General features: G+C 48.0%; 1 protein-coding gene across 2 annotated transcripts in view; it reads left to right on the forward strand.

The window, feature by feature from the left end:
* Positions 1-27,390, forward strand: part of LOC144782521 (uncharacterized) — a 65,960-nt gene that overhangs the window by 22,359 nt on the left and 16,211 nt on the right. For both annotated transcript variants that reach the window (XM_078661928.1, XM_078661929.1), the window contains one exon: positions 21,014-21,112. In XM_078661928.1, the coding sequence (XP_078518054.1) occupies positions 21,014-21,112 (99 nt within the window). The remainder of the gene's footprint in view (positions 1-21,013; positions 21,113-27,390) is intronic.

The raw sequence follows: 27,390 nt of genomic DNA on the forward strand, positions 1-27,390 counted from the left end.
ACCTCTCAATCATGGCTGCTAACAGTGTGTTCGAGGCATGTGGGCTGCTGAATTCATATCTGTGCATAGATCGCCGCCTAGTGTTGTGTCCGGATGATTGCATATTGTTGTCCTGGAAGAGTCTTCGAAGTATCACAAGATAGGTGGCTCTTCCCCTGGACTACAGTGCGCATGGGCATCCTCTCCATCCTCAGATTGTTTTTTTCCGCCATTGGGTTCGGATGTACTTTCTTTACTCAAGTTCGGAAACTTTTTCTAAAGGCCAAAAGGCCATCGGGGTCGTCGGTATTGTCATTTCGATCGGTGCCGAGTACTTGTTCCAGTTCTTTTCGAGCAGGACGTTGAAGAGAGCCGCGTGGCCTTTTCGACACCAGAGGCCCGATCGTCGATGGAACGGAGCCTGTTCAAACGATGCCCCCTTTGTAATTCTAAGTACCCACACATCGATGTACACCCGGTGTGCAACAAGTGTCTATCTCCGGAGCACAATGAGGCCAACTGCCTATCTTGTGCCCAATTCAGGTCAAAGAAGACGCTTCGACTTCGATGCGCAGCGAGGCAGACGATGACGAGGCCAGCGCCTGACCCGGTGAATATCTTCGATGAAGAAGACGATGAGGTCTTCGAGACTGAGGATCCAGAACAGCAGTCGGATCCCGGTTCGGAGCATGACTCCAACTATTATGAAGACGAGGAAGGAAACGTCGAGGATGAAAATGTCGTCGAGGTAAGGGACAACGCATCGGCCATCGGAGCCGTCGATGACGACTCGAGCGATGAACCAGGCCCAACAGTGAGTACGGGGCCCGAAACAGACACGGAAAGACTTCCAAGGGCTCAGGTCGAGGCATCGCCAACAGACCTTAGCCAAGATCATGACGAACATTCTATAGCCCCGCGTCTCGGCCCGCTAAGAATATATCACACGAGCCATCGGTCGAACATTACCAGTCACTGGTTAAATCGAAACCGAAAGTCATGGAGTCGAAAACGAAAACGAAACTGCTGAAGACAGTCTTCGGATCGAAGAGTTCGGATCCATCGGATTCGACAAAGAAGAAAGGTGTCGACGACCCTGCGGGGTCACAAATAAAGGGTGTTGACCCGAAGATCGGCACGCTGAAGTCCATATCTAAAGTCAGGCACATCGAGCCGATGAGGTCGACGACGACGGACAGCGACACAAATAAGGGACTCGAGTCTCGGAAGGTTCTCGATCCAAAGCAACGAGTCGACAGGCCACAGTTCGTCAAATGCCTCGAGCCGAAGTCCACGACCGGCTCGAAGGACCACGTCGAGTCGAGGCAAAAGAGAGCGCCTCCAACGCAACAGGCGCCTAAGTCGACGCAAGGCCAAAAACATATTGGCGAAAAGACAAAGTCGGTCGGTCCAATGACGACGCCAGCCCCAAAGAAGGTTAGTCAGTCTACAAATACTATGCCACCGATACAATTTGGACTGCCCCCAACTGCACGGCCTAAGGCGCTTGATCCGAAGACAGGGATCGAAACGTCCAAAAAGGTGTCAATGGGGAAAAGGAGTCATTCTCTAGAAGAGGACATTGTGTACCAAGAGCCCTCCTATGACGAACAGTCGAAGCTACATATCGACTCCGACACGGGCAGACTTACTAAAAATCCTCTTGAAACATATAAAATTCCACTCAAAAAGAAAAGGGATTCTTCCACATCACTTGTCCTTTTTGAGACTGTAAGGTACCATGACCAGGACACCTCTACATACTCACCCACACGCAATGATGAGGATATGGAGTATGACTACAATGAAGAATTTAATTACCCTGTGGACACGGACCAGGATGACCAGACTCAAGCCTGGACAGACCCTGTCGACCCGGGGGAGTCACAGACTATTCCTGACATTCCTTCTTATCCTGCAAAGACTTCGCCAACAGAGGATACAGCTGCGTTTAACGCATTATTAGAAAGGGCAGCACATAATCATGATGTGGAAATGCATGCTGACCCAATTGAAGAAGACTTCCTATTTGACACTTTCTCCACTTCAGAGAAATCAGTCAAAACATTGCCAATGTTGAAAGGTGTCCTTAAACACGCAGGAGACATTTTCAAGGAAACCACAAGAGCAAGGGTTGTTAACCCCAGAATCGAAAGAAAATACAGACCGGCACCTGTGGACCCTACATACATTAAGGGACAGCTGCCATTAGACTCTTTGGTGGTATCAAATGCTCGTAAACGTGCCAACTCACAAACCACTGGTGATGCTCCTCCTCCAGACAAGGAGTCTAAGATATTAGAAGCTTCTGGAAAAAGGGTGGCTGCTCAAGCAGCTGATATATGGAGAATTTCTAATACACAAGCGCTATTAGCCAGATATGATAGGGCTCATTATGACACACTAGAGCAACTGCTACAACATTTGCCTGATGCCTACGAGGAGGGAGCAGAAACACTGATACAAGAGGGAAAACTCATATCCAACGCTTCCATTAAATGTGCGCTGGACGCAGCAGACACTGCAGCCAGGGCCATCAATACAAGTGTCATGCTCAGGAGACATGCTTGGTTGCGCATCTCTGATTTCAAACCTGAGATTCAAACCACATTATTAAATCAGCCTGTGAACCATGATTATTTATTTGGTCCTGATGTGGACACAATATTAGAGAAGATTAAAAAGGACACAGAGACAGCCAAGTCTATGGGTGCCTTGCAGTCACAACAATTCAGAGGAGGCTCCTTTCGTCGCTCCGGTAACAGAGGAGCTGCACGAGGCCAGGCATCCCAGCAGACTCCATACAATAAAGGGAGCATGCAGACCACCTATAATAAAAACAATAGAGGTGGATACCGTGGCAACAGCAACAAAGGCAGAGGACGAGGGAATAACAACACCAGATCCTCCGCCAATACTAAACAGTGACGCCTTGTCACTGCCCAGAGACCATGTAACACCGGTCGGGGAACGATTACAACAGTTCCTGCCAGTCTGGGAAAGCATTACCACAGACAGGTGGGTGAGACAACTTATCCAGTTCGGCTATTGTCTAGAGCTAACCTCCACTCCACCCAACATACCCCCAAGACACCGTCCTATGTCCGCAGAGCACATACATTTATTGCAGCAAGAAGTCATCAGCATGCTGCAAAAAGGGGCCATAGAACTCGTACCTGTACAGCAACAGGGTACAGGGGTATACTCGCTGTACTTCTTAATCCCCAAAAAGGACGGGTCTCTCAGGCCAATATTGGACCTCAGGCCCCTAAACCAATACATCTTGTCAGAACATTTTCACATGCTCACTTTACAGCAAGTTCTACCATTGCTCAGTCAGGGAGATTTCCTCGCAACACTAGGCCTCAAAAACGCATATTTCCACATACCAATACATCCAGCACACAGGAAATATCTCAGGTTTACCATACAGAATCAGCACTACCAGTTCAAGGTCCTGCCTTTCGGGGTGACGACAGCCCCCAGGGTGTTTACCAAGTGCCTAGCGACAGTAGCTGCGCACCTACGGAGGAACCATATTCAGGTCTACCCCTATCTGGACGACTGGCTTATCCAAGCAAAGTCAGCCCAGCAATGTGCCAGCCACATGTCCCACACTATTCACCTCCTACACAGCCTCGGATTCTCATTAAACTACCCAAAGTCTTATCTTCAACCCGCCCACGTACAACAGTACCTGGGAGCAACAATAGACACTCTGGCAGCAAAGGCGCAGCCAAACTCGGCAAGAATCAACAGCATTCAATTACTGATTCAGAAATTCAGACCCCAACACTCGCTCACAGCAAGGGTGTTTATGCAGTTGATAGGCATGATGGCCTCCTGCATCTTCATAGTCCCTCACGCGAGACTACACATGCGTCCGCTTCAGGAGTGCTTAGCACGGCAGTGGAACCAGGCTCAAGGACAATTACAAGACCTAGTGTTGGTGACCGGTTGCGCATCCAACTCTCTGCATTGGTGGAACCCACAAAACCTTAGCAGGGGACGACCGTTCCAAGAGCCTGTACCACAAATAGTGCTGACGACGGACGCATCTCTCCTGGGATGGGGAGCGCATGTACTCCACTACACAGTGCAGGGACTATGGACGACACAGCAAAAGAGGATGCACATCAACCTGCTGGAACTGATGGCAATCTTTATGGCAATGAAGGCGTTCAAAGTACATTTGTGCAACAAAGTCGTGTTGATCCGCACGGACAACATGACTGCCATGTACTACATACAGAAGCAGGGAGGGACACACTCTCCACAGTTGTCTCATCTGGCTCAGAGCATGTGGAAGTGGGCCATTCAGAGGAACATATTCCTCATAGCGGAACACCTCCCAGGCAGGGACCACCAGATGGCGGATCTGCTCAGCAGATACAGCCACCAGATGCACGAGTAGGAGATACATCCCTCAGTGCTACAACCGTACTTCCAGCGGTGGGGTCACCCAGAGATAGACCTGTTCGCCACAAGGGAAAACGCAAAATGCCAAAGCTTCGCCGCCAGGTTTCCACATCCGCAGTCTCAGGGCAATGCGATATGGATGAACTGGTCAGGCATATTTGCGTATGCTTTTCCTCCAGCCCCGCTCATACCACTAGTGGCACGCAAACTGCTACAACACTCAATGACACTGATCCTAGTTGCTCCAACGTGGGCGAGGCAACCGTGGTACACCACGTTCCTAGAACTTTCCGTGGTGCCTCATCAAAGGCTGCAATTAACACCCAGTCTTTTAACGCAGAGCCATGGCGACATTCAGCACCCAGATCCGCAGCAGTTAAACCTTGCGATCTGGCTCCTGAAGTCATAGAGTTTGGTTGCCTGAACTTGCCTCCTGACTGCATGAATATTATCAAGGAGGCAAGAAGACCTACAACCAGAGCATGCTATGCGGCAAAGTGGAAACGATTGGTCATCTATTGTAACAATAATGACGTAAATCCGCTAGATGCATCAACTCAAAACATCATATGTTATCTGTTACATTTACACAGATGCAATCTAGCCTACAGTTCCATATGTATACATTTAGCTGCAGTGACAGCTTATCTTCAAAACAGGCAGCACCTTTCACTCTTCAGAGTACCTGCTATTAAAGCTTTCATGGAGTGGGCTGGGTATGCTCAGACGTGAGTCCCAGGCTCTCCACACCACTGGAGTCAAGCTATCCAGGCTGATGAAGGCTGATAGCCAGAAACCGGTCCTTGGATGCTTGATTCCGGTCTGGGAAAGACATGGCTTGGTAGTTCGGACTGGACTGTTCCCATGAGGCACAGGGTCAGAGCTGATTTGCATATAGCCAGTGTCTAACCCAGGGTGGTGTGGAGTGCAAAAAAACGATGGATTTAGGCCCAGATCCTTGTACTGGGGTGAATGTATGACATTGTTCTACATTCTGTCCATCAACTGTGTTTTTTGTGATCTTGAAACAAGCCCGTTTGAAAGAGCCTCTTATGTTGGACAATCAGCGGATCTTGATATTCCCGGACTATACTAGACTGGTGCAGCGGCAGCGACAGTCCTTTACGGCAGCTAAGGCCCGCCTGCGCAACATCAAGATCCAATATGCACTACTCTACCCTGCTCGTCTACGGGTGGTCTATCAGTCCCGCACTCTCTTTTTCAACTCTCCGGATGAGGTGTTCACCTGGACAGATGAGACTGTACGAATTAGACCGCATACTCCACCGGCTCGGGACTCGGATTCATCCTCCTCAACAGGGCCGCGACAAACGCCCCGACGCTCAAGAAGCAGAAGCAACTGGAGATCCCGCTCGTCGAAACGCTCCCCTGCAAAGAAGGGACACACGGGGGAGGCTGCCCCTCCAGACTCTCAGGCAGTGGACCGGTGAAAAGCGAAGGGGCACTAGTTCTCTGCTCGTATTGTATACCACACCACAAGCTAAGTAGCAGGTATTGCCGGCCTGGCTAGCAAACATATATGCACATAGTAACACTGAAACTGGCGGACAATTGTGAAGCTGCTGACGCGGGGTATGGGTTGGGTGGGAAGGGACGGACTACAAGGCGGACACATGCCTTAGATAGGGGGGTAGTTGCTCTTCCAAGAGAGCGGCTGGTAAGTTCTGGGGTGGTTGGTGGGGATCCATTGGCATAGACGGTCTCAAGTCTCCCGTTGGGGGCTGGGGATGCCTAATGCCGCGACAGGTACTTCAACGTTACTGAGGTATGGGGAGGGAGGATTTGGGGATGATTTGGGGGACTGTTGGCTGACATTGGGGATGGGAGAGGGGTAGGGGGATGGAGGGGGGTTGGGGGCTGAGGGAGGGGGGGGAGGAGGTTGTTTTGCACATGGTTGTCTCGAAAGATGCTGCTGAGGTGTTCAAACTTACTGTGCCCATTGCGATTTGCACATTTACACCTGGGCTGAAGACGCTGAGCGGAAACCTGCTGGAGCCTTGATGAAAGTGATGAGCTGGAATGTACGAGGTATGCTTGACAAGGTTAAACGAGGTGCTGTATTAAGGCTAGGGAAAAGGGAGAAAGTGGATGTCCTACTGTTGCAGGAAACACACTTACTGGACAACAAAGCGCTGAGCCGACAGGGATACGACTATGGTCAAGTCTTTCACGCTGGTTTTGTGAGAGGGTCCCGAGGGGTGGCGATCTTGATACACCGCAGATTATCTTACACTCATACGAGACAGTGGATAGACCCGATATGCTTTTATACAGGGAACGGTGGGTACGGAGTCAATCATAATCAGGAGTGTATACGCCCCGCCCCCGTTACAGTGGGCCCTGATTGAAAAATTATTTGCTCTGTGGGCTGACATTCCGGAGGGACTGGCTATAATTGGCGGGGACTGGAATGAAGTCATGCACTGCCGTCTTGATCGTCTCAGACTCAGGGGCGACCCTATAGCAGATACCCCCACTAAATTGAATGATATGGTGCGTAACATGGACTGGGTAGATACATGGCGGTACCTCCACACGCATGAACGAGAATATTCCTATGTCTCGGCGGTCCATCACTCATTTTCGAGACTTGATTATATCTTTGTCCCTACCACCGCTGTGCACAGAGTTGTATCGGCGTCTATCCTGCCTCGTGGACTATCTGATCATTCCCTGGTGGTGATAGAAGTTACCCTAGACAAGGGGAGACAGCCATTTCGATGGCACCTCTCCGCCTGGAATCTGCAACAAGAAGCCTATCAACATCATATGGAAGTAGCCATCGCTCGGTACTGGGAGGAGGATCTGGGCACTGTATCCGACATACGAACGGTCTGGGAAGCCATGAAGCCCACGCTTCGTGGGGTAGATGTAGCCTGGTGTGCAGCAGCGTGTCGCAAACGGAAGGAAGGCCTAGTAAAGGCTGCAGCGACAGTGGAACGGCTGGAGTCTCAATGTAAGGGAGCAAGCCATCAGGAGGGAGTAGGCCAGCTGTTGTTGGCACAGCAATCATATGCGTCCCTACTGTTAGACGAAGCCCGGCAAGTCTGGCTGGCGACGAGAAGCAGGATATATCAATGGGGTGACAAGTCCAGCACGATGCTCCATAGGCTCTGTCAGAAAGCGTTTCAGGCGCAGGTACTACCAGGTCTCAGAGATGCCTCTGGAACCTCCATTTCAGCCCCGAGGGAGCTGGCGGATAGCTTCGCGTGCTACCTTGAGGCCCAGTATGCCCCACGGGATCTCCTCTCGGAACTAGATGTAGACAAATTTATATTGGATCTCCCGCCCGTGCACTCCCGGACGACGTGCGAGAGCGCCTTGAGGCTCCGCTGTCGGCTGAGGAACTGGGTACAGCTCTGGGGGAGCTTAATACTGGTAAGGCCCCAGGGCCCAACGGGTTCCCGAGTGAGTTCTTCAAACGATATCATCTCCAGCTGGGGCTCCATTACAAAGCTGCCCTGGAAGCAGCGAGACAGGAGGGCCTTCTGCCAGCAGACTGGAGGCATGCAGAGATAGTGGTGTTCTGCAAACCCGGTCGGCCCCGGACCGTCACGAGTCCTACAGACCGATCTTTCTTTTGAACATTGAAGCAAAAGAACTGGCCAAGGCGCTTGCGAACCGGTTACTCCCCTATATAACTGATCTGGTCCACCCGGACCAAGCTGGATTTATGCCCCACAGGGCTACTAGACACAACATTAGACGTGCGCACGTGGCGGTAGCGGCTATGAGTAGGACTGGGGATCAAGCGGCGCTGCTCCTCGCAGACATTGACAGAGCCTTTGACTCTCTAAGCTGGACCTATTTATTCGCACTCCTTCCGCGTCTCAATCTAGGGCCGCATTTTATGTCCTATATTCGGTTATTGTATACCGACCTGACGGCCTCAGTGAGAGTGGCAGGGGAGACGTCGGCGGCCTTCCCAATAAGGCGAGGCACCAGACAGGGGTGCCCCCTCTCGCCCTACCTCTTTGCTCTAGCCCTAGAACCGCTAGCAGCATGGGTCAGGATAGATGCGCAACAGAAGGGATTCGAATGGGAGACAGGACCCTCGGATAGAATCGCATTATATGCGGACAACGTCCTGTTCTTTCTTACAGATGTGAATCGATCCGGGCCACGGGTTCTAGGAATAATGAAAATCTTTGGTGAAGTCTCGGGACTGCATCTCAATCCACGGAAGTCTACAATTTGGATGCTGGGTGACCAAGTTGTGCTCGAGCCGTGGGCCTCGACATTACAAAGGGCGGCCGGGGGTCTTAAATACCTGGGGGTGTTCTTGACGACCTCGCCAGCGATTGCTTGGGAGCGCAATGTAATCCCAGTATGGGATAAAGTGCGACAAGAAATGAAATGCTGGTCCCGTATGCCCCTCAATTTATATGGCAGGTCCGCTATATTTAAGATGGTTGCCCTCCCCCGCCTGCTCTACCAATTACAAAACCACCCGTACCCCATCCTACCGCATTGGTTTCAGCAAGTCAATTCTGCTCTAGGTCAGTTTTTATGGGCGGGGGGTGCGTCGCGAGTAGCCCTGCGCACATGTTTCCTGTCCACATACTGTGGGGGATTGGCAACGTCGGATATATTGTCCTATTACCAAGCATCACATCTCATTGTGGTATAGTGATAGGGGGGACCCGGCATATGCCCTAGAAAGGTACCTGATAGATCCAGACACCCTACACACCATTCTCTACTCGGCGCGGCTGAGAAAGAGACTGCCTCCGGCAACACAGGTAGTCTTCCAGATTTGGTGTCAATCGCTTCGTCGTACGGGATGGTGGGGGAAATTAACGTGGGAGACCCCACTCTGGCATAAAGGGCAGCTACCGGCATTGATGCCACTGCAAGGCTTCAGACACTGGGACTCGATTGGAATCTCTGCACTCGGCCACGTCCTAAGAGGCACCACACTTAAATCTTTTCAGGAACTCAGCAAAGAATTTGATATGCCCCACACACAGTTTTTTAGATATCTACAGTTAAGACACGCCCTTACACCCACACTGGCGGGCTTAGACACTGTGCCCGAATTTAGCCCGATAGAGGCAAAGGTATTTATGGGAGATCTAGAAGACAAGAAAATATCTCGCATCTATCAGACACTGGTCACACATTGCTCTTCAGACTTGCAGCCACTCAGGGATCGTTGGGTGAGGGATGTGGGAGAGCTAGAGGAGGAGGATTGGAGGGAGGCTCTTGAATCCCCCAGGGGAGCAGCTATAGCTGTACGTCTACGCCTAATACAATTTAAATATTTACATCGTGCCTATTATACAAGAGAGCGATTGTGGAAGGCAGGCCTGATAGCATCCCCTGTGTGCTTGCGTTGTGGTCACGAAATGGGTGATCTCCTACACACGGTATGGGACTGTGGTGGTTTGGTGAGATTTTGGTCTGGTGTGTGGGAATGTTTGTCGGAAGTGCTGGGATGGGACCTTCCACGGACCCCAAAATTTGGCTTACTTCATGTGTTGGAAGGGGTGGGCGGTAATATCTACAAAAGACACCTGCTCCTACTAGGCCTTAGACTAGCAAAAAGAGATGTGGCACAAGCCTGGAAAGACCCCAGGGCCCCCAAGATAACTGGATGGAAAAAAGGGATGGACTTTTGCATGGTACTGGAACGGCCGGTGTTCGAGGCCAGAGGCTGCCCCAAAAAACATTACAAGATATGGAAAAGGTGGGCAGATTACAGGGGCCTGTGGCTGGAGCCCCTAACATCAACGGGAGGCGCGGAGGAGCAGGTGTGATGGGCATGAAGTGATAGTGAAATGGACACAAATACTCATATGTTAACATCCACAGTATCGAAGAGACGTTGTGCACGGAGAGGGAGGGGGAGGGAAGGGATGGGGGAGTTGGGGAGAGGGGTTGGGGGTTGTAGAGACAATTTTCTTTAAGTCAATTAAATCGCTGATTCTGATGTACTGTAATTGCTACAGCTCCTCCGGGGCACGGAGTGCTGTGTCTTTTGTGCGATTTCTCAAATAAAAAGAGTTTTGAAAAAAAAAATGTTCTCTAATATCTAAATATTGGTTTGTCAAGTGTAGAATGTGTGCGCATGTCCACTGAATGAAACCCAAGGATTTGTTCCTCACATTATGTCCTTGATATTTGACTTAATGTTGATATATGACTTATTGTTCCAACTATTGACCAGAGGCGAATGTTGATGTCTATCTGTGATATCATAAAAACCACAACACTCTCCTGACTTTTCATTGGGCCTCCTCTCTCCTGACCTTTAACCTTGCATCCTCTCTCATTACCTTCCATTCCACATGGCCTGTGTCTGTTTCCTCCTGTCCATGTCCCTTCTTTTTATTATTTGAGACTATTTTAAATTACAAATGTTGTGGTTGTATCTCTTCATATAAAGCACTCTGACCTCTTGCATTCAATCCATACCGTAGACGAATTTAAATAAATAAATAACTATTTGCTCTGCCTATTCTGTCATAGCCTTTTACTCTGCCTACATTCTCATGGTCCTCAATGCTTATTTCATGGCTCTTAGGTTCCTCTATTATGATGTCTGCCTTCTGAGTAGCTGTCCTTTGATCTGCCTCTTCTCTCATTTCCTGTTATTCTGCCTTCATTCTCCTGGTGCTTACCTTATTCTCTCATGGCTTTTTCCCTACCTCACCTCTCAGGACCTTTCACTCTGCCTCCCCATCCTCTCCTTTCACTAGTCCTCCTGTCTGATGGCCTTTCTCTCTGCCTCTTCTCTGGTGGCCTTTCTCTCTGCCTCTTCACTCGTGGCCTTTCTCTCTGCCTCTTCTCTGGTGGCCTTTCTCTCTGCCTCTTCTCTGGTGGCCTTTCTCTCTGCCTCTTCTCTGGTGGCCTTTCTCTCTGCCTCTTCTCTCGTGGCCTTTCTCTCTGCCTCTTCACTCGTGGCCTTTCTCTCTGCTTGTTCTGTTGTGGTCTTTCTCTCTGCCTGTTCTCTAATGGTCCCATGTCCTGCCTTTTCGTCTGTATCCTTAATCCCTCATGCCTCAGATTACGGCTGTTCCTCAAACGCCTTGAAATAAATATCAGTATCTCATTTTTTCCCCTGTTGGACATTATTGGTTGTAATTAGTTAGTCATATTCTCTATGTAGTAAAATCAAATGTTCGAGGCATGTGTGGCTGTAGATACACATGCTTTTCATACTCCTGCCATCTAGTGTTGGGTCTGGATGTTTTGCAAGTCGTTTTTCTTCAAAGAAGTCTCGGGTCACAAGGTAAGGTGACTCCCCCTCTTGGTAATAGTGCGCATGGGTATGGACTCCATTGTCAGATTGTTTTCTTTCTGCCATCAGGTTCAGACATGTATTGCAGTGCTCCTGTTCAAGACTGTTTTCTGAATCTTTTTAGTGCATAATCCACTCTTCCCTCATCGCCATTGTTTTCGAACTCATTTTCCATCCCTCGTGTATCGAAACTTGGAATATTCTCACTCGTCGGGTAGGAACACTGCGATCACGGCCTTCGGGCCTTGCCCATCCCGGCTACCTGAAATTCATTCAACTCTATCAATGATACTCTGCTGATGGAACAGACTCCATTTCAATCCTGACCTTTGTGCTGTTCCAAATACCTGCAGACCAACCTTCAGGGGTCTGCAATATGAGCGTATCCCGCAAGCACAAAGGAGAAGATTGCGAGACCTGTCAGTCTCTTTGATCCAAAAAGACCTTGCGGGACCGTCAGGCACAATGCAGAGAGATGCAGAGACAAAAGAACATCGACACATGCCCGATATCTTCAGTCAACAAGATATCGATCCAGAACAAGAAGGTCTGGAAGCTTCATGCAGCTTAGGGGGGCGGAGCATTTTTGGTTCAGGATTCGGACTCCAAGTTAGAGATCCATTTTGAGTCAGATGATCGTCCGCCAGGCCAAGGTGCCATGAGTACTGAAACTGTTCACCTACAAATACAAAAACCTTCAGTTCCGATAAAACATCCATGGTAGGCATAGAGAATCCGCTTCGGCTGCCCCGTCCTCAGGCTCGGCACCGAAAACATCCACCAAACCCTCCGGCTCCACATCGAGCCAAGATAACACCTCTTCGGCTTCCGCTCCATTGATTTTGAAAGTGAAATCCGGTCTGATTCCGAAACCTTCAGCACTGAAACAGAAATAGGCTCCTGCAACACTTCTGGAGCCAATTTTACAGACAATGCAGGAAAAACTCAATTCAAACAGAAGAGGATCCATATACTCCCAGAGACTGGCCACAATATTAAACAAACTGTGTCAGTGTCTTCTAAGAGGCAAACGTCTTTCCCACAGGACATTGATCTTCCAATACCTTTAAAAAAAAAGAAAAAGGACACAGCTTCCAGTCCCCTGCACCCTGTTCTTCCTCCTTCTCCATCTCATTGATGACCACTTCCATCACCTGTACCTCCGGTTCCTCATTCACCGCACAATCCTTTAAACACCACTTCTCTGGGTTCCCCACAAACAGACGCAGATGCAGATGTAGGAGCTGATGATAATTACGGAGCACCAGACCACTGGCAGGATTATGATGTAAAAGACCAAATCCTACGCACACACTCTATTAAATTCTAACACCAAGTGGCGTACGTGTCAATTCACATGGTATGATCATTAAGGAATAATATCCACTTCTTCTTTTTGGAGCAATATATTCTTTTTATTGCTCCAGTTATGCCACGCCAGCCGACACGTGTTTCATCAGAGTACAAGTCACTCTGACTCTTCAGGGCTTTCTTGTTATAATGGCGTGTATTGTCGTTCCACTTGACCGGTGATAATTCCAACCCGGTAAGGGTATCTTTAAATGTTTGATGGGAGTGTACACTGTCGGAATCACCATCACATAGAGACGCCGGACTCGCGGCTGTTAGGAGCAGGAGGTCCTGGATCAATCCGGACTTTTTTGGATACTTTATCGGTAGAATTACCCGATTCATTGCAGAACCCGGAAGCGGCAACAATAGCAGCATTCATATGTTGTTAAATACAGACGGTTCCTGTTCCTATTACACGCCAATTTACGGCGCATAGAGCTTGAACAACATTGTTTTTGCCTTAAGAAGGTGCAGGAGAAGGTGTACACTCCCATCAAACATTTAAAGATACCCTTACCGGGATGGAATTATCACCGGTCAAGTGGAACGACAATACACGCCATTATAACAAGAAAGCCCTGAAGAGTCAAAGTGACTTGTACTCTGATGAAACACGTGTCGGCTGGCGTGGCATAACTGGAGCAATAAAAAGAATATATTGCTCCAAAAAGAAGAAGTGGATATTATTCCTTAATGATCACACCATGTGAATTGACACGTACGCCACTTGGTGTTAGAATTTAATAGAGTGTGTGCGTAGGATTTGGTCTTTTATTGTTTAAGTGTTGTGAAACAACACCTTCTTGGAGGGTTTTAGAGGGTCTCCCCTCCCCTATAGCACCATGGCCTGCAACAGGAGCAGCCTGACAGGCAGTCAGTAACACAGCAGAGCGCAAGTATTCCCTGTAGAGTTTTAAATAAACCCTGTGTCTTTGGAGAACTGTTAGGATTATGATGTAGACCCTTCGGAGGAAACAGATCCAGATCTATATCCTGCCAAACCCTCTCTTCCTCACGATACTTCGTCATATCAGGGACTTATAGCTCGGGAAGCAGCATACCATGGGGGTGAACTACATTAAACATCTATGGAAGAAGATTTTATATTTGAAACACCAGCCAACACACAAAACATCTCAATCTCTTCCTCTGTTAAAGGGAATGATGCGCCGTGCAGATGATATTTTTAAAGATCCAGCACGTGCTCGCATCATCACCCCCTAGGGTAGAAATTATAAAGCTGCACCATCTGACCCAGTTTTTACGAGAGGCCAGCTTCCAGCAGACTCACTGGCTGTGTCAAATGCCCGTAAAAGAGCAAATTCAGAAACTACAGCAGAAACACCACCTCCTGATAAAGAATCCATACTTATAGATGCGTCAGGCAAACGAGTAGCTGCGCAATCTGCCAATCATTGGTGAATTGCAAATCCACAAGGACTTTTAGCCAGGTATGACAGAGGTCGCTGGGATGAAATGGAGGAACTACTTCAATATCCCCCAGGAGAGCAGACAAAGAAGGGACAAGAATTAGTGCAGGAATGAAAATTAATTTCCAACTCCTCCGTTACATGCGCCCTGGACTCTGACCTGGACTCTGCTGATACCGCCGCCAGAGGCATTAACACCAGTGTCCTTGTTTGGAGGCAAGCCTGGCTGCGTGTCTCTGGTTTTAAGCCAGATGACCAGCAGACTTTACTAAACATCCCCTTTGATAAGGAGCATCTCGTCGGCTCTCAAGTAGATGAGGCCTTAGAGAAAATGAAAGAAGAATCTGAGGTTGACAAATCCATGGGAGCGCTTCAAACTCCTTTCATCGCTCCTGTTATGGAGCCGGTTCCAAAACCACTTCCACAGATTCCTCCACATCTTCCTACAGGTCACAAACGCAATTACAGGGATAACAACTCCATAGGTCGGGGCAAAGATACACCAACCTGTAACGCCCTATCTGGCAACAAACAGTGGCTCCCTTATCATTCCCCAAACCTCCTACATCTGTTGGGGGTCGACTACAGGAGTTTCTTCCCATCTCGTAGTCAATAATATCAGACAGATGGGTGTTGGACATTATCCAACATGGTTATTGCCTGGAGCGCATCAGCACTCCTCCCAATATTCCACCTCACACCCACAGACTCTCAACATCAACAGCTGCTCAAACAGAAAGTGCAAGCTCTCTCACTCAAAGGAGCCATAGAGCTGTTTCCTTTACAACATCAAGGGTCAGAGGTTTACTCCTTGTACTTCCTAAATCTCCAAAAGGACGGCTCACTACAGCCTATTTTAGTTCTACGGCCTCTGAATTACTACATACTATCAGAACACTTCCATATGGTCACACTTCAACATGTGCTTCCAATTCTTCAGCAGGGCGACTTCATGTCTGCCCTAGACTTATAGGACGCTTACTTTTACATCCCCCTTCATCCAGCACATCACAAGTATCTCAGATTTGTGATAGCAGAGAAACATTATCAGTTCAAAGTCCTTCCATTCTGAGTCATCACCTCTCCCAGAGTGTTCACCAAATGCTTGGCAGTGGTAGCAGCGCATTTATGAAGACAAAACATTCATGACGTCCCATATCTGGACGAGTGGCTTATCGAAGCCAATATGCACCTCCTATGTCGTCGACACACTCAGATTACCATAAATCTTCTGTATCAGCTGAGATTCACGATCAATAATCCCATCTTCAACCTTTACAGCGTTATCTATATCTAGTGGCTACTCTCAACACTCAGTTAGGTCTAACCTACGCGTATACAGCCAGAATTCAACATTTTCAAAGAATGCTTCCACAATTTCAACCCAATCAATACTTAACAGTCAAAACCTTCAGGCGTCTCCTGGGGATGATGGCATCATGCAATGCCATAGTGCCTCGTGCAAGACTGAACATGCGTCCTCTACAGGAATGTTTAGCACGACAGTGGACTCAATGAAGGGGTCGACTACAAGATCTAGAGTTGGTGGACAGCCGCACCCATCACTCTCTGCAGTGGTGGAACACACAATACCTGTTAACGGGTGACCGTTCATCGACCCTGTTCCACAGGTCGTACTAACAGCAGATGCAGCCCTCACAGGGTGGGAGGGGGGGGGGGGTGCCCATCTTTAACATCCATCATTTCAGGGTCTTTGGGACCCCAGACACCAAAATCTCCACATCAACTACCTAGAGCTTCAAGCTGTTCTCCCCGTGTTGGATGCGCTTCTACCTCACCTCATAGGCAAGGTTGTCTTCGTCCGAACTGACAATATGACAGTCATGAACTATGTACAAAAACAGGGGGGAAACACTCGCTACAGCTGTCACGCCCCTCGCAAACCATTTGGCATTGGGCAATACATCACAAAATCCATCTGTTAGCGGAACACCTCCCGGAAACAGACAACAACTTTGCCAACATCCTCTGCAAGTTGCAGCAACAAGTCCACAAGTGGGAACTCCACCCCCAAGTCCTTCTCCCATGCTTCCACAAGTGAGGGTTTCCACAAATAGACCTCTTTGCGGTTTCTGGTTCAGAAGCTCAAGCAAACATCTCTCACCCTCATTCTGGTAGCTTCCACATGGGGTCGTCAACCATGGTTTCCTAGACTACTCGAACTACAGTAGTTCCACACGAGAAGCTTCACCTCAAACCTTCTCACTCAGAACCATGTCAAAATCATACACTCAAAGGAGCTAAACCTTGCGATTCGGCTCCTGCAGTCATAGAGTTCGGATATCTGAACCTGCCAGTAGAATGCAAGACCATTCTTAAGGAAGCACGTAAACCTACCAATAGAGCCTGCTGTGCAGCTAAGTGGAACAGATTTGTTATTTATTGTAATAACCAAAAGATTAATTCACTCAATGCAGCTATACAGAACATTATTTGTTACCTCCTGCATTTACAACACTCAGGCCTTGCTTACACTTCCATACATCGACATCTTGCAGCAGTGGCTTCCTATCTTCAAAAAAGGCAACACTTATCTACATTTAGAGTGGCTTTCATGGAAGGCCTTAAAAGAGTGTTACCACCAAAGGTGCGCCAAAGGCAAGCCCGTCTGCGCCCGACCTGGACCAGGGGCCGGGGACCCAGTGACTCGATTTTCCACATAGAACTATACTCTAGAGAATCCCTGCTCAATCTAAGAGGGGTACTTACTGACAACTGCAGCCACTCAACTGATCTCTTTAATGGGGACAAAAACTGTAAGTACTGCCGTTGTAGCCTCTCACTTGACTCTTCTCTTAGGAACCCCTCATTACCGTAGTGGACAGGGAGCATGTTTCTGCTTAGATGTAGGTTTCTGCCACGTCGCAAACTGGACATATTCTCTTTTCTAGAAGACACAAACCAGATGTGATCTTTCCTACAAAGACATGGCCCCTTGAGGAGTCAGACCCTGACTTTGCCCAAACCCTCGCCCCAGACTTATATACTACGTACAGACAGAGCAGACAAAAAAGGTGAAGGGCTGGCTATCATTGTGCAATCTTCCTTCAAATGTCGTACTGACCCCCTCATCCACCCACACAGTGAGAGTCTAGTGTGGACATCTCACTGTCCCATACATCTACCTTTTCTGGAGTCTTAATATACCGTCTGCCAGGACGTCCAGCCAATTCACCCAGATTGTTCCAGATGCTGTAGCTAGCCTGGTCACAAAACATAGCAATCTCGCAGTTTTGGGAGACCTAAACCTACACTTCAGTGAAGCTGCTGACACTCAAGCAATCAGCCTTACTCATGACTTTGCTGCTATTCAGCTGAAGCAAAGGGTTCAGGGCACTGCCCACATAAAGGGGCACTTATTAGACCCCATTTTTAGTAACAGTCTGGATTTACAGGTCTTAAACCCGACACCTCTTTCATGGACTGATCACTTTTTGAGCCACCTGATTCTTAAGATAACGTACTCAATCCCACCCACGAGATATCAGGCAATAGAGGCACGACACCGGTCGAAGTAGAATCAAGACAGCTGGAGACCTACTTTGAGTCTAACTTCACCCAACGTAGACCCTAACCCTGGAGTTGCAAATAATATGATCTCAGAATGGTTGATCCATTCTTTAGATCAGAACATTCCTAAGAAAACTGTATCTCAAAAACCTAAGAACAAATTTGCCCCATGGTACACCGCTCATCTTAGAACATTAAACAAAGCTGCAGGATCGCAAAAAGAGCATGGAGAAAAAAACGATGGGGAAAATGAGACACACTATACCGAGAAAGACTCAAGCTCAGGCCTCATACTTTAAAGTGAGTATCAAAGAAGCTGTCAACTTCCCTACAGAAATGTTTTGATTTAAAAAATCCCTGGTGGAATCCAATACTAACCTACTGGATCCGGTACCGCTGAGAATTGTCGCTCTTAAGCCCGAAACTATTTTCCCCACTCTGCGAGACATGGTGACAACGGGCGCAGTGCACCTTTCCTGGAAATATGCAATGGTCAGAGCTCACCTTAAGAAGCCCAACCTAGACCCCAAGTGCTTGGGGAACTATCGACCAATTTCCTCACTCCCAGGTCTTAGCAAAGTGATCAACAATATGTCAACAAATGTCTGTCAGATTTCCTGGAAGCCAATTCCATTCTGCATCACACGCAAACAGACTTTCGGCCCAAACACAGCACAGAAACTGCTCCTCTGACTGTGGTTGAGGAGGCTAAACGGATACTGGATCGAGGGGTCACGGTTGCTATCATACTCCTGAACCTTAGTGCGGCCTTTGATACCGTGGCCCACCTCACTCTCCTAGATAGGGGTGGTAAGGCCTGCATCACAGAAAAAGGCCTGGAGTGGGTGAGTTCATTTTGAGGGAACGAACATTCCAAATCTTTGATAAGGACTGTTTTTCGGGAGTCATGCAAGTTACATGTGGGGTCCCGCAAGGGTCTTCACTTAGTCCGACACCTTTTAATATTTATCTGCAACGACGGCAGACAATATAGCTCCCTATGGGATCTCTATAGTTTGCGGTCAACACCCAGCTGGTCTTCTCCCTTGCTCCAGACTCGGATACTTCTCCATCATACTTGGACCTTGTCTGGAGCAGGTGGTCAGCTCGATGAACAAGTCCTGCCTTGAGCTCAAAGGAGCTCTTCACAGAATTTATGATCCTGGAAAACAACTCAGCCAGCCAGCAAGTTCCAGACTGGCCTAGTAGCCCTGGCTCCCCTACAGTCCCGAAGACGGTTATAAAAGATCTAGGAATGTGGTTTGAAAACTCTCCAACGATGGAAGCCGAGTCCATCAAAATTTCAGCTAGTTGCTTTGGATTGTTAAAGGATGATGAGCAAGATCCTGGCCCCGGGCCAGCAGAATTCTAGACAGGAAGTGGTACAGGCCCTTATTCTCTCGCATTTAGACTACAGCAACTCGCTGCACTTAGGTTCGACTAAAGGAGTGACACGCAAACTACAAGTTGTGCACAATTTGGCCACACGACCCTTACTTGAGATCCCAAGATCGTAATCAGTTAGATCTTGAGAGACCTGCACTGACTTCCCATTTTGCAAAGAAGAGAATTTTAGTCACGGTGCATTTCCCATTGTGCTCTGCAGGGGCAAGGCATACCTGTTCTATGCCAGTTTGCTTGGCCCTGCATCCCCAATAGATCTCTTCGATCTGCAAATCTCTAACTTGCTACGATCCCCAGGGTCCAAAGAGCCAGAAGTGAAGGAAAATCTTTCAGCTTAAATGCAGCCAAGCTGTGGAACTCTCTCCCCCTAGCTATTCGAGCAGCAGATAATGAACCACACTTTTGAAAAGCCCTCAAAACCTAAGTAGTCGTCTTCCCTTATTGCCACCCAATTTTGTAAGGTGCACCCCTCTGAACTAGTGCTGGGATGCTGTGTGCTCTACAGATTCTATAGTATAGTATAATATATTGTTCCTACAAGATTTATGGGTCCACTCTCTGAACCATTACACAATTGCCCCCTCCAGTATCTTTTTGGAAGGTTGCTTTCATAATTGCTGTCACCTCACTAAGGTGTGTCAGTGAGCCCCAGGCACTAACTTTGGAAGAACCATTCTCCCAGCTTCACAGGGATAGGGTGGTGCTTCGTACCAACCCAAATTCCTTCCAAAGGTAGTATCCCCTTTCCACATTAACCAATCGTTTGATCTGCCTGTTTTCTATAGCAGAAAGAGCTCTGCATACATCAAACTTTAAAAGAGCATTAATGTATTATATTGACACGACAAAAGATTTTATCAAAACGTTTGCTCCCCCTCATAAAGGGAAATCCATTTCAAAATCAAGCATTCTTAGATGGATCGTTAAATGTATCCAGACATGCTAACTCAAAGTCAAAAGCACTTTGTCTATTCCTCCGTAAGCACACTCTACACGTACATTAGGGACATCTATGGCTTTGTTTGGCAAAATTCCCATAGCTGACATTTGTAAAGCAGCAACATGGTCTACACCACACACATTTACCAAGCACTATTGTGTGGATGTTTTAGCACGCTAACAAGCTAAACTTTTTTAAACAACTGCAACGTCCAATGGTTAGTAACTCCTTTTTGGAACGCACTGCTATACAGTCTGTGCAAAGCATGTGTATCTACAGCCACACATGCCTCGAATGGATTTTGTTACTTACCCTGTAATCATCTGTTCTTGGCATGTAGTGCGGTAGATCCGCATGCGCTCACCCTTCTCCCCGGACACCTATGGTTTTTGCATTTCTAATCTATATTTCATATGCATAGACATCTCCTTACTTACACTTATACTCCACGCTCACCTTCTTGAGGGAAAACAATCTAACAATTGCAGTCGATGCCCATGCGCACTATCACCAAGAGGAGGAGTCGCTCTACCTCGTGACCCGAAAGACTTCTTCTAAGTAAAACAACTTGCAAAGATCCGGACCCAACTCTAGATGGCAGTAGTACACAAAGCGTGTGACTCTACAGCACGACATGCCAAGACGAGATGCTTACAGGGCAAGTAACCTAATCCTTTCATTGATTCCCTACAGAACCTGAGGTTGTTTTATTCCGTATAAAAGACGAGGATGAGACCTATTGCAAGGAGCATCCAGCGAGCCCTAGGACAGAAGCCATCAGCAGCGCCAGAGGTGAGTGAATATTGCCTTGCTGCTTGAATGGACACACCATGAATGAATGAAGACAGTTTATAAAGTGCGTACAGCTGCTCGCAAGGGGAGTGCCCTGGGGCTAAGCCAATACATGCAACGGGGCATCTTTTCTAAATGTATATACACTCCCAAACCAGTCCTCTCCTTTGAGTGCTACTTGTCCACCATTTTAAAAAACTTCCTTTATATGGAGGGGTGTCTGCTGATTGGGGAGATTTTAAAGGCTCCTTTCTTTTTATCTTGGAATTCATGGACAGTTCACAATACCACAGTATAAGTATGAATGGAATCGGCTGATTGCCCATTGCTGCTGGAAATCTTGAAAGATCTATAAGGAGGTATTGGTGGGGTGGAGTCGTGTGGGGTGGATTGGCATGGAGTGGAGTCCGGTAGATTGGGGTGGAGTGGGTTGGAGTGGGGTATATTGGACCTGATTTGGGTAGCTTGGGGTAGAGTGGAGAGGGGTAGATTGGGGTGGGTGGATTGGAGTGGGGTAGATTGTTTTGTAGTGGAGTGGATAGAGTACGGTATTAGGGAGTGGAGTGTGGTAGATTGGGGTAAATTGAAGTGGAGTAGGACAGACTGGGGTGGGGTAGATTAGAGAGGGTTGGGGACGATTGGGGTGGGATGGATTGGATTGGGGGAGATTGGGTTAGACTGGAGTGGGGTAGTTTGGAGTGGGATAGATTGGGGTAGACTGGAATGGAGTGTTGTAGATTGGAGTGCAGTGGAGTGGGGAGATTGGGTGGATTGGTGTGGGATAGATTGGAGTGGAGTGGGGCAGATTGTGGTCAATTGGAGTTGGGCTGATTGCTGTAGATTGGGGTAGAGTGGAGTGGGTTGGATTGGAGTGGAGTGGGGTAGATTGTGGTAGATTAAAGTGGTGTAGACAGGTAGATTAGCGTGGGGTAGAGTGGAGTAGATTGCAATTGAGTGGGGAGGGATAGATTGTTTGTGGAGTGGAGATTGGAGTGGGGTGGAGTAAATTGGAATGGAGCGAGCTTGAAAGATCTATAAGGACATATTGGTGTGGTGGAGTGGAGTGTAGTAGATTGGGGTGGAGTGGGATGGATTGGGGTAGATTGGAGTGGCTTGGGGTAGATTGGAGTGGAGTGGGGTAGATTGGAGTGGAGTGAGGTAGATTTGAGCGGAGGGGTGGATGGGAGCATAGTCGGGTGGATGGGAGCAAAGTCAGGTAGACTGCAGTGGAGTGGGGTAGATTGGGATAGAGTGAAGTGGAGTGTGGTAGATTGGGGTAGATTGAAGTAGAGTGGGGTAGATTGAGTGGAGTGGCGTGCCTTGGAGAGGAGTGGGGTAGATTGGAGTTATTGAGTAGGGTAGATTGAAGTGGAGTGGGATAGATTCGAGTGGAGTGGGGTCGACTGGAGAGACATTGAGTAAGGTAGATTGAAGTGGAGTGTGGTAGATTGAGTAGGCAGATTGGGGTAGGGTGTGATGGATTAGAGTGGGGTGGATTGGGGTAGATTGGGTTACTCTGGAGTGGAGTGGGGTGGGTTAGATTGAGTGGAGTGGGGTGACTTGGAGAGGAGTGGGTGGGGTAGATTGGAGAGACATTAGGTAGGGTAGATTGAAGTGGTGTGGTAGATTGAGTAGGCAGATTGGGGTAGGGTGTGATGGATTAGAGTGGGGTGGATTGGGGTAGATTGGGTTACTCTGGAGTGGAGTGGGGTGGGTTAGATTGAGTGGAGTGGGGTGCCTTGGAGAGGAGTGGGGTAGATTGGAGTTATTGAGTAGGGTAGATTGAAGTGGAGTGTGGTAGATTGAGTAGGCAGATTGGGGTAGAGTGTGATGGATTAGAGTGGGGTGGATTGGGGTAGATTGGGTTACTCTGGAGTGGAGTGGGGTGGGTTAGATTGAGTGGAGTGGGGTGCCTTGGAGAGGAGTGGGGTAGATTGGAGTTATTGAGTAAGGTAGATTGAAGTGGAGTGTGGTAGATTGAGTAGGCAGATTGGGGTAGGGTGTGATGGATTAGAGTGGGGTGGATTGGGGTAGATTGGGTTACTCTGGAGTGGAGTGGGGTGGGTTAGATTGAGTGGAGTGGGGTGCCTTGGAGAGGAGTGGGGTAGATTGGAGTTATTGAGTGTGGTAGATTGAAGTGGAGTGGGATAGATTTGAGTGGAATGGGGTAGATTGGATTGGAGTAGATTGGGCAGTTTGTAGTGAAGTGGAGTGGGGTAAATTGGGGTGGGTTGGCGTGGTGTGGATTGGGGAAGCATGGAGTGGGGTGAGTGGTTTGAAGGGGCATAGAGTGACATGTTGTGTCGTGGAGTGAGTGGTGAAGAGTGCTGTTTCATCAAGTCGAGTGGCGTGGCATGTCGTAGAGTGGCGGGAGTGCCAATGAATGGAGTAGCATGGTGTAGAGTGGAAAGGTATAAAGTGGAGTGCTGTAGAGTGAAGTGGTGTAAAGTGGAATGGACTAGTGTTGGGTATACATGGTGTGGTAGCGCACTGCTATTACAGACACACATGTTCAAATGAAATGACCATTACATTTACACAGACATACAGTTTTACTGTGCAAATGGTCATCACCTATTGTACTGATGTGTTTTGATCATATTCAAATATTTGTTCCCACCACACTTCAGAATTACAATAAAAAGTACTTCATTTGTACTTTCCTAATGCTGATAGATATTCTGAAACATCAGCACAGCTCATTCAGGTTGTGCACTAATAAAAACAGCATCCTACACCCTCTCCTCTCACGTAGGTACTCAGCAGGATTGTCACCTAAAGTCTTTCAATTTGAAGTCAGAAAAAGAAAAGTAAACACCAAGCTCCTTTGGAAGACAGAGCCTGACATTTGACCTTTGTCTTTGAATGCAGAGCCAGTCTGACAAGATAAGAACAAGATTTAAAGGCCTGTTTACAGAAAGCGAGTACTGGGAAGGATACAGTAAACAATGGATGCTCACAGGAGGGGTGAACTCAGGCTGAACAGCCTCATGCAAATAAAACCAGCAAATAGAAAGCAAGCAATTGTGTTACACACCACAAAGCCAATAGTAAGCAATTCCCAGTGAATCTTTCAGAATGCCCACAAGACGTTGTAAGCAAACCAGACTTCGACCTAAAAAGTGCCAACCACAGTTATCTTGTTGTGGTAGACTGGGTCCAAGTCACGCCGAATGCATTGGAGCGAAGGCCGGATACAGAACTGAGTTCAGTCTGCTACACAATACCTTGTGCCTGAGCGTGGGGATGCTAAGCCCTTGCGATAAGTTGCACTGTTAGGCGTCTAGGATTGGAGCTTGTGATGCAAGGTCCTGTGTTAAGATGCACCATGCTGCAAACTCAGTGGTTGTTGACGGAAGCTTGAGATGAGGGGTCCAGTATCATCATCGAGGAAGCCACTAGGGCTTGCAAAGACTTGCGAGGCATCGGTGATGAGATCAAGGTTTGTCACGCTGGTAATAGAGAAGCCGCTGGGGCCTGCAAGCACTTGCGTTGAGTGCCTCGAGCTGGATCGGTTGTCAGTGTTGAGATGTGTCATGCTGGATCGATTCTTGCAAAGTGCTGATTAGAAGCGGCGATGCGCGGTCCTACGTTGGGCTGTGAGGAGCTGCATGGCACTGGACTGGTTGTCGGCATTGAGATGCATTGCGCTGGGTCAGGCTTGCAGAGCAATCAAGGCGATGCATGGCACTGCTGGGAGTTGCACAGGAACCTGTTGTGCCCCTGTGACTTGAAAAGAATGCCAGCCAACTGACCTTTGGAGATCCTTCGAGTCCTGGGAAACATGGGCAGGCTGGATTCAGCAGTGTAGCTCACAGCAAAAGAAGGCTCCTGGTGTAGCAACAGCAGGCCTTGGGCATCAGGGCAGTCCTTGGTCAGCAAGCAGGTCAGTCCTTCTTCCTGGAAGCGTCCACAGGTCCAGAAGTGATCTGAAGAGTTGAGTCTGAGGGTCCACTATGTATCCTTGGTGCCAGCTTTGAAGTAGGAGAAGTTTCTAGAGGCTGGAGGTGTTTGGAACTTTCTCCCTCCCTGCTCTGGCCCCAGCGTGTCAGGAGGCACAAAAAGCTAATGTGAAACCCCTTTATGAGTGTGCTGCGGCAAGTTCTTTATAGTGCGAGTGAGTTAGTCCAAGTGTGATAGGTGACCACTCCTCCCCCTTATCCTTGCAGAGATAGCCCATCATCACAATACCTATTCCCCCTTTGTTTCACTGCCTGGGAAGAATGCACAAAGACCAACTGCTAGCCACATATAGTTATGTGACCCAGGATACAGGCTACAGGCACCAAATGGTTCGGATGAAAAAATGCCAACCTTTTCATTTTCAGAATTGCAATTAAAAATCTAACTTTTCCATTAAGGAGGATTTAAAATCACAGTTCTTTAGACAACCAAACGCGACATTTCTACCTGCTCCCAACTGAAACTTATTACTTATTAATGGTAATAAGGTTACCCCAATGATATCCAAAGGCAAGAGGAAGGCCTTGCAGTAGTGAAAAACAAAATTTGAGTTTTTCACTAGCAGGATTTGTAAAACTTAAGCATGTAGTCCTACCTTTTAAATACATGGCACCCTGCCCTGTGCTCTGTGTAGAGCCTATGGTTGGGATGACTTACATCTGTTAAAAAGGAAGCTTTAGGCCTTCCTCTCCACCTCAGACAGATAACATCGCTCCTCATCTTCGCAAGAAACCTCAAAACCTGGCTCTTTGACAGACCTCCTCCTTGATGGAATGGAACCTGCGATCCCCACCCCCCAGCGCCTTGAGACCCTTACGGGTGAGCAATCACACTTAACAAACACCTGATTGATTGATTGGCAAAAAGTTCATTTTGCCAGGTAAAAAATGGTAGTTTAAAACAGGTGACAGGTTGAAAATGGCAGTTTAAAACATAGGCTAGAGACATGTTTGAAAGGACACTTAAGTGTGTAGCCTAATAAGGGCAGGAGGTCCACACCACTAGTAAGTAGTATTTAATTTACAGGCCCTGGGGACATGTAGTACCACTTTGTAGGGACGTACAGGTAAATTAAATGTGCCCGTTGGGAGTAAACCTATGCTACCATGTTTTAGGGACTGAGCACATACACTTTAACACTAGTTACCAGTTGTAAAGTGCAGAGCGTCTTAAGGCCAACACAAAAATGAGATGTGCAGAAATAGAGGATTAAGGCAAAACGTTCGGGGGGAAAACCACCCTGAGGCTGGCAGGACTCACACATTGCATCTAAATTCAGTTCTGAAGCACAAGGTCTTTCTCCACTGTGATTGAGTTAGTGTTGGTGTGAGATTGTTATCAAGGTCAGGAAGTTGCTATTCTCATGTTGCTTCACTGGGGCTGATTGTTCATGTCTGGCAAATTTAGACCATCTCATATTTTTGGAGCATTGGCAGAATCTTTGCTTTATCAATCGGTTTTGACCTCTTTGGGACTCATCAGTGAAGAGCAGCAACTGTCCTTATTTTACAAAGATCTACCCCGTGAACCTGTTTAGCTGAGAACAAAAGGTGATCAATGGAATGCTTGAATTAATGTTGGGCACTGGATTTAACAGGTATAATTGTTTAGTTATTAATAGGCTTCAGAAAATAAATACAAGAAAAGCCACAACTGTGCTTCCTGCAGCCCCTGAAGAGTCGTGCAGCAGATTCATCAGTCACCTCCCTTACCAAGAGAACTCACTCTTACTGCAGGAGACTTACTGGCGGCAGCAGTGTGTTGGGGGGCCCTCACCAAGAGAACTCAGTCTTACTGCAGGAGCCTTACCGTCGGCAGCAGAGTGTTGGAGGGTCCCTTACCAAGAGAACTCACTCCTACTGCAGGAGCCTTACCGGCGGCAGCAGTATGTTGGAGGGTCCCTTACCAAGAGAACTCACTCTTACTGCAGGAGGCTTACCGGCGGCAGCAGAGTATTGGAGGGTCCCTCACCAAGGGAACTCACTCTTACTGCAGGAGCCTTACCGGCAGCAGCAGTGTGTTGGGGGGCCTTTGCAACCCTTGAACAGAAGAGAGTATGTCTGGTCTTCGCTCTCAGTACGGGCTGGGAATCCCTTCTCTGTGCAGTTCCTTCAGTGCCTGCTTTCCACAGTTGTGCACAGAGCTTGGGCTCAGAGGACAGCATAGAGGGGGGAAAAGGAAGTCAAACAGGGGGTTCTTCTCGAGCCTTAAAAATGCAGATTCAAAGAATTAGTACTCATGGTTAGTAGATTGTCTTTACAATGTTTGTTGCCTGAAGTTCCAAAACCCAGATGGTGTTAACTCTCTTCCTGTGA

The sequence above is a fragment of the Lissotriton helveticus genome, chromosome 9 (genome assembly GCF_964261635.1).
Source record: "Lissotriton helveticus chromosome 9, aLisHel1.1, whole genome shotgun sequence".
In the NCBI taxonomy this organism is placed as follows: domain Eukaryota; kingdom Metazoa; phylum Chordata; class Amphibia; order Caudata; family Salamandridae; genus Lissotriton; species Lissotriton helveticus.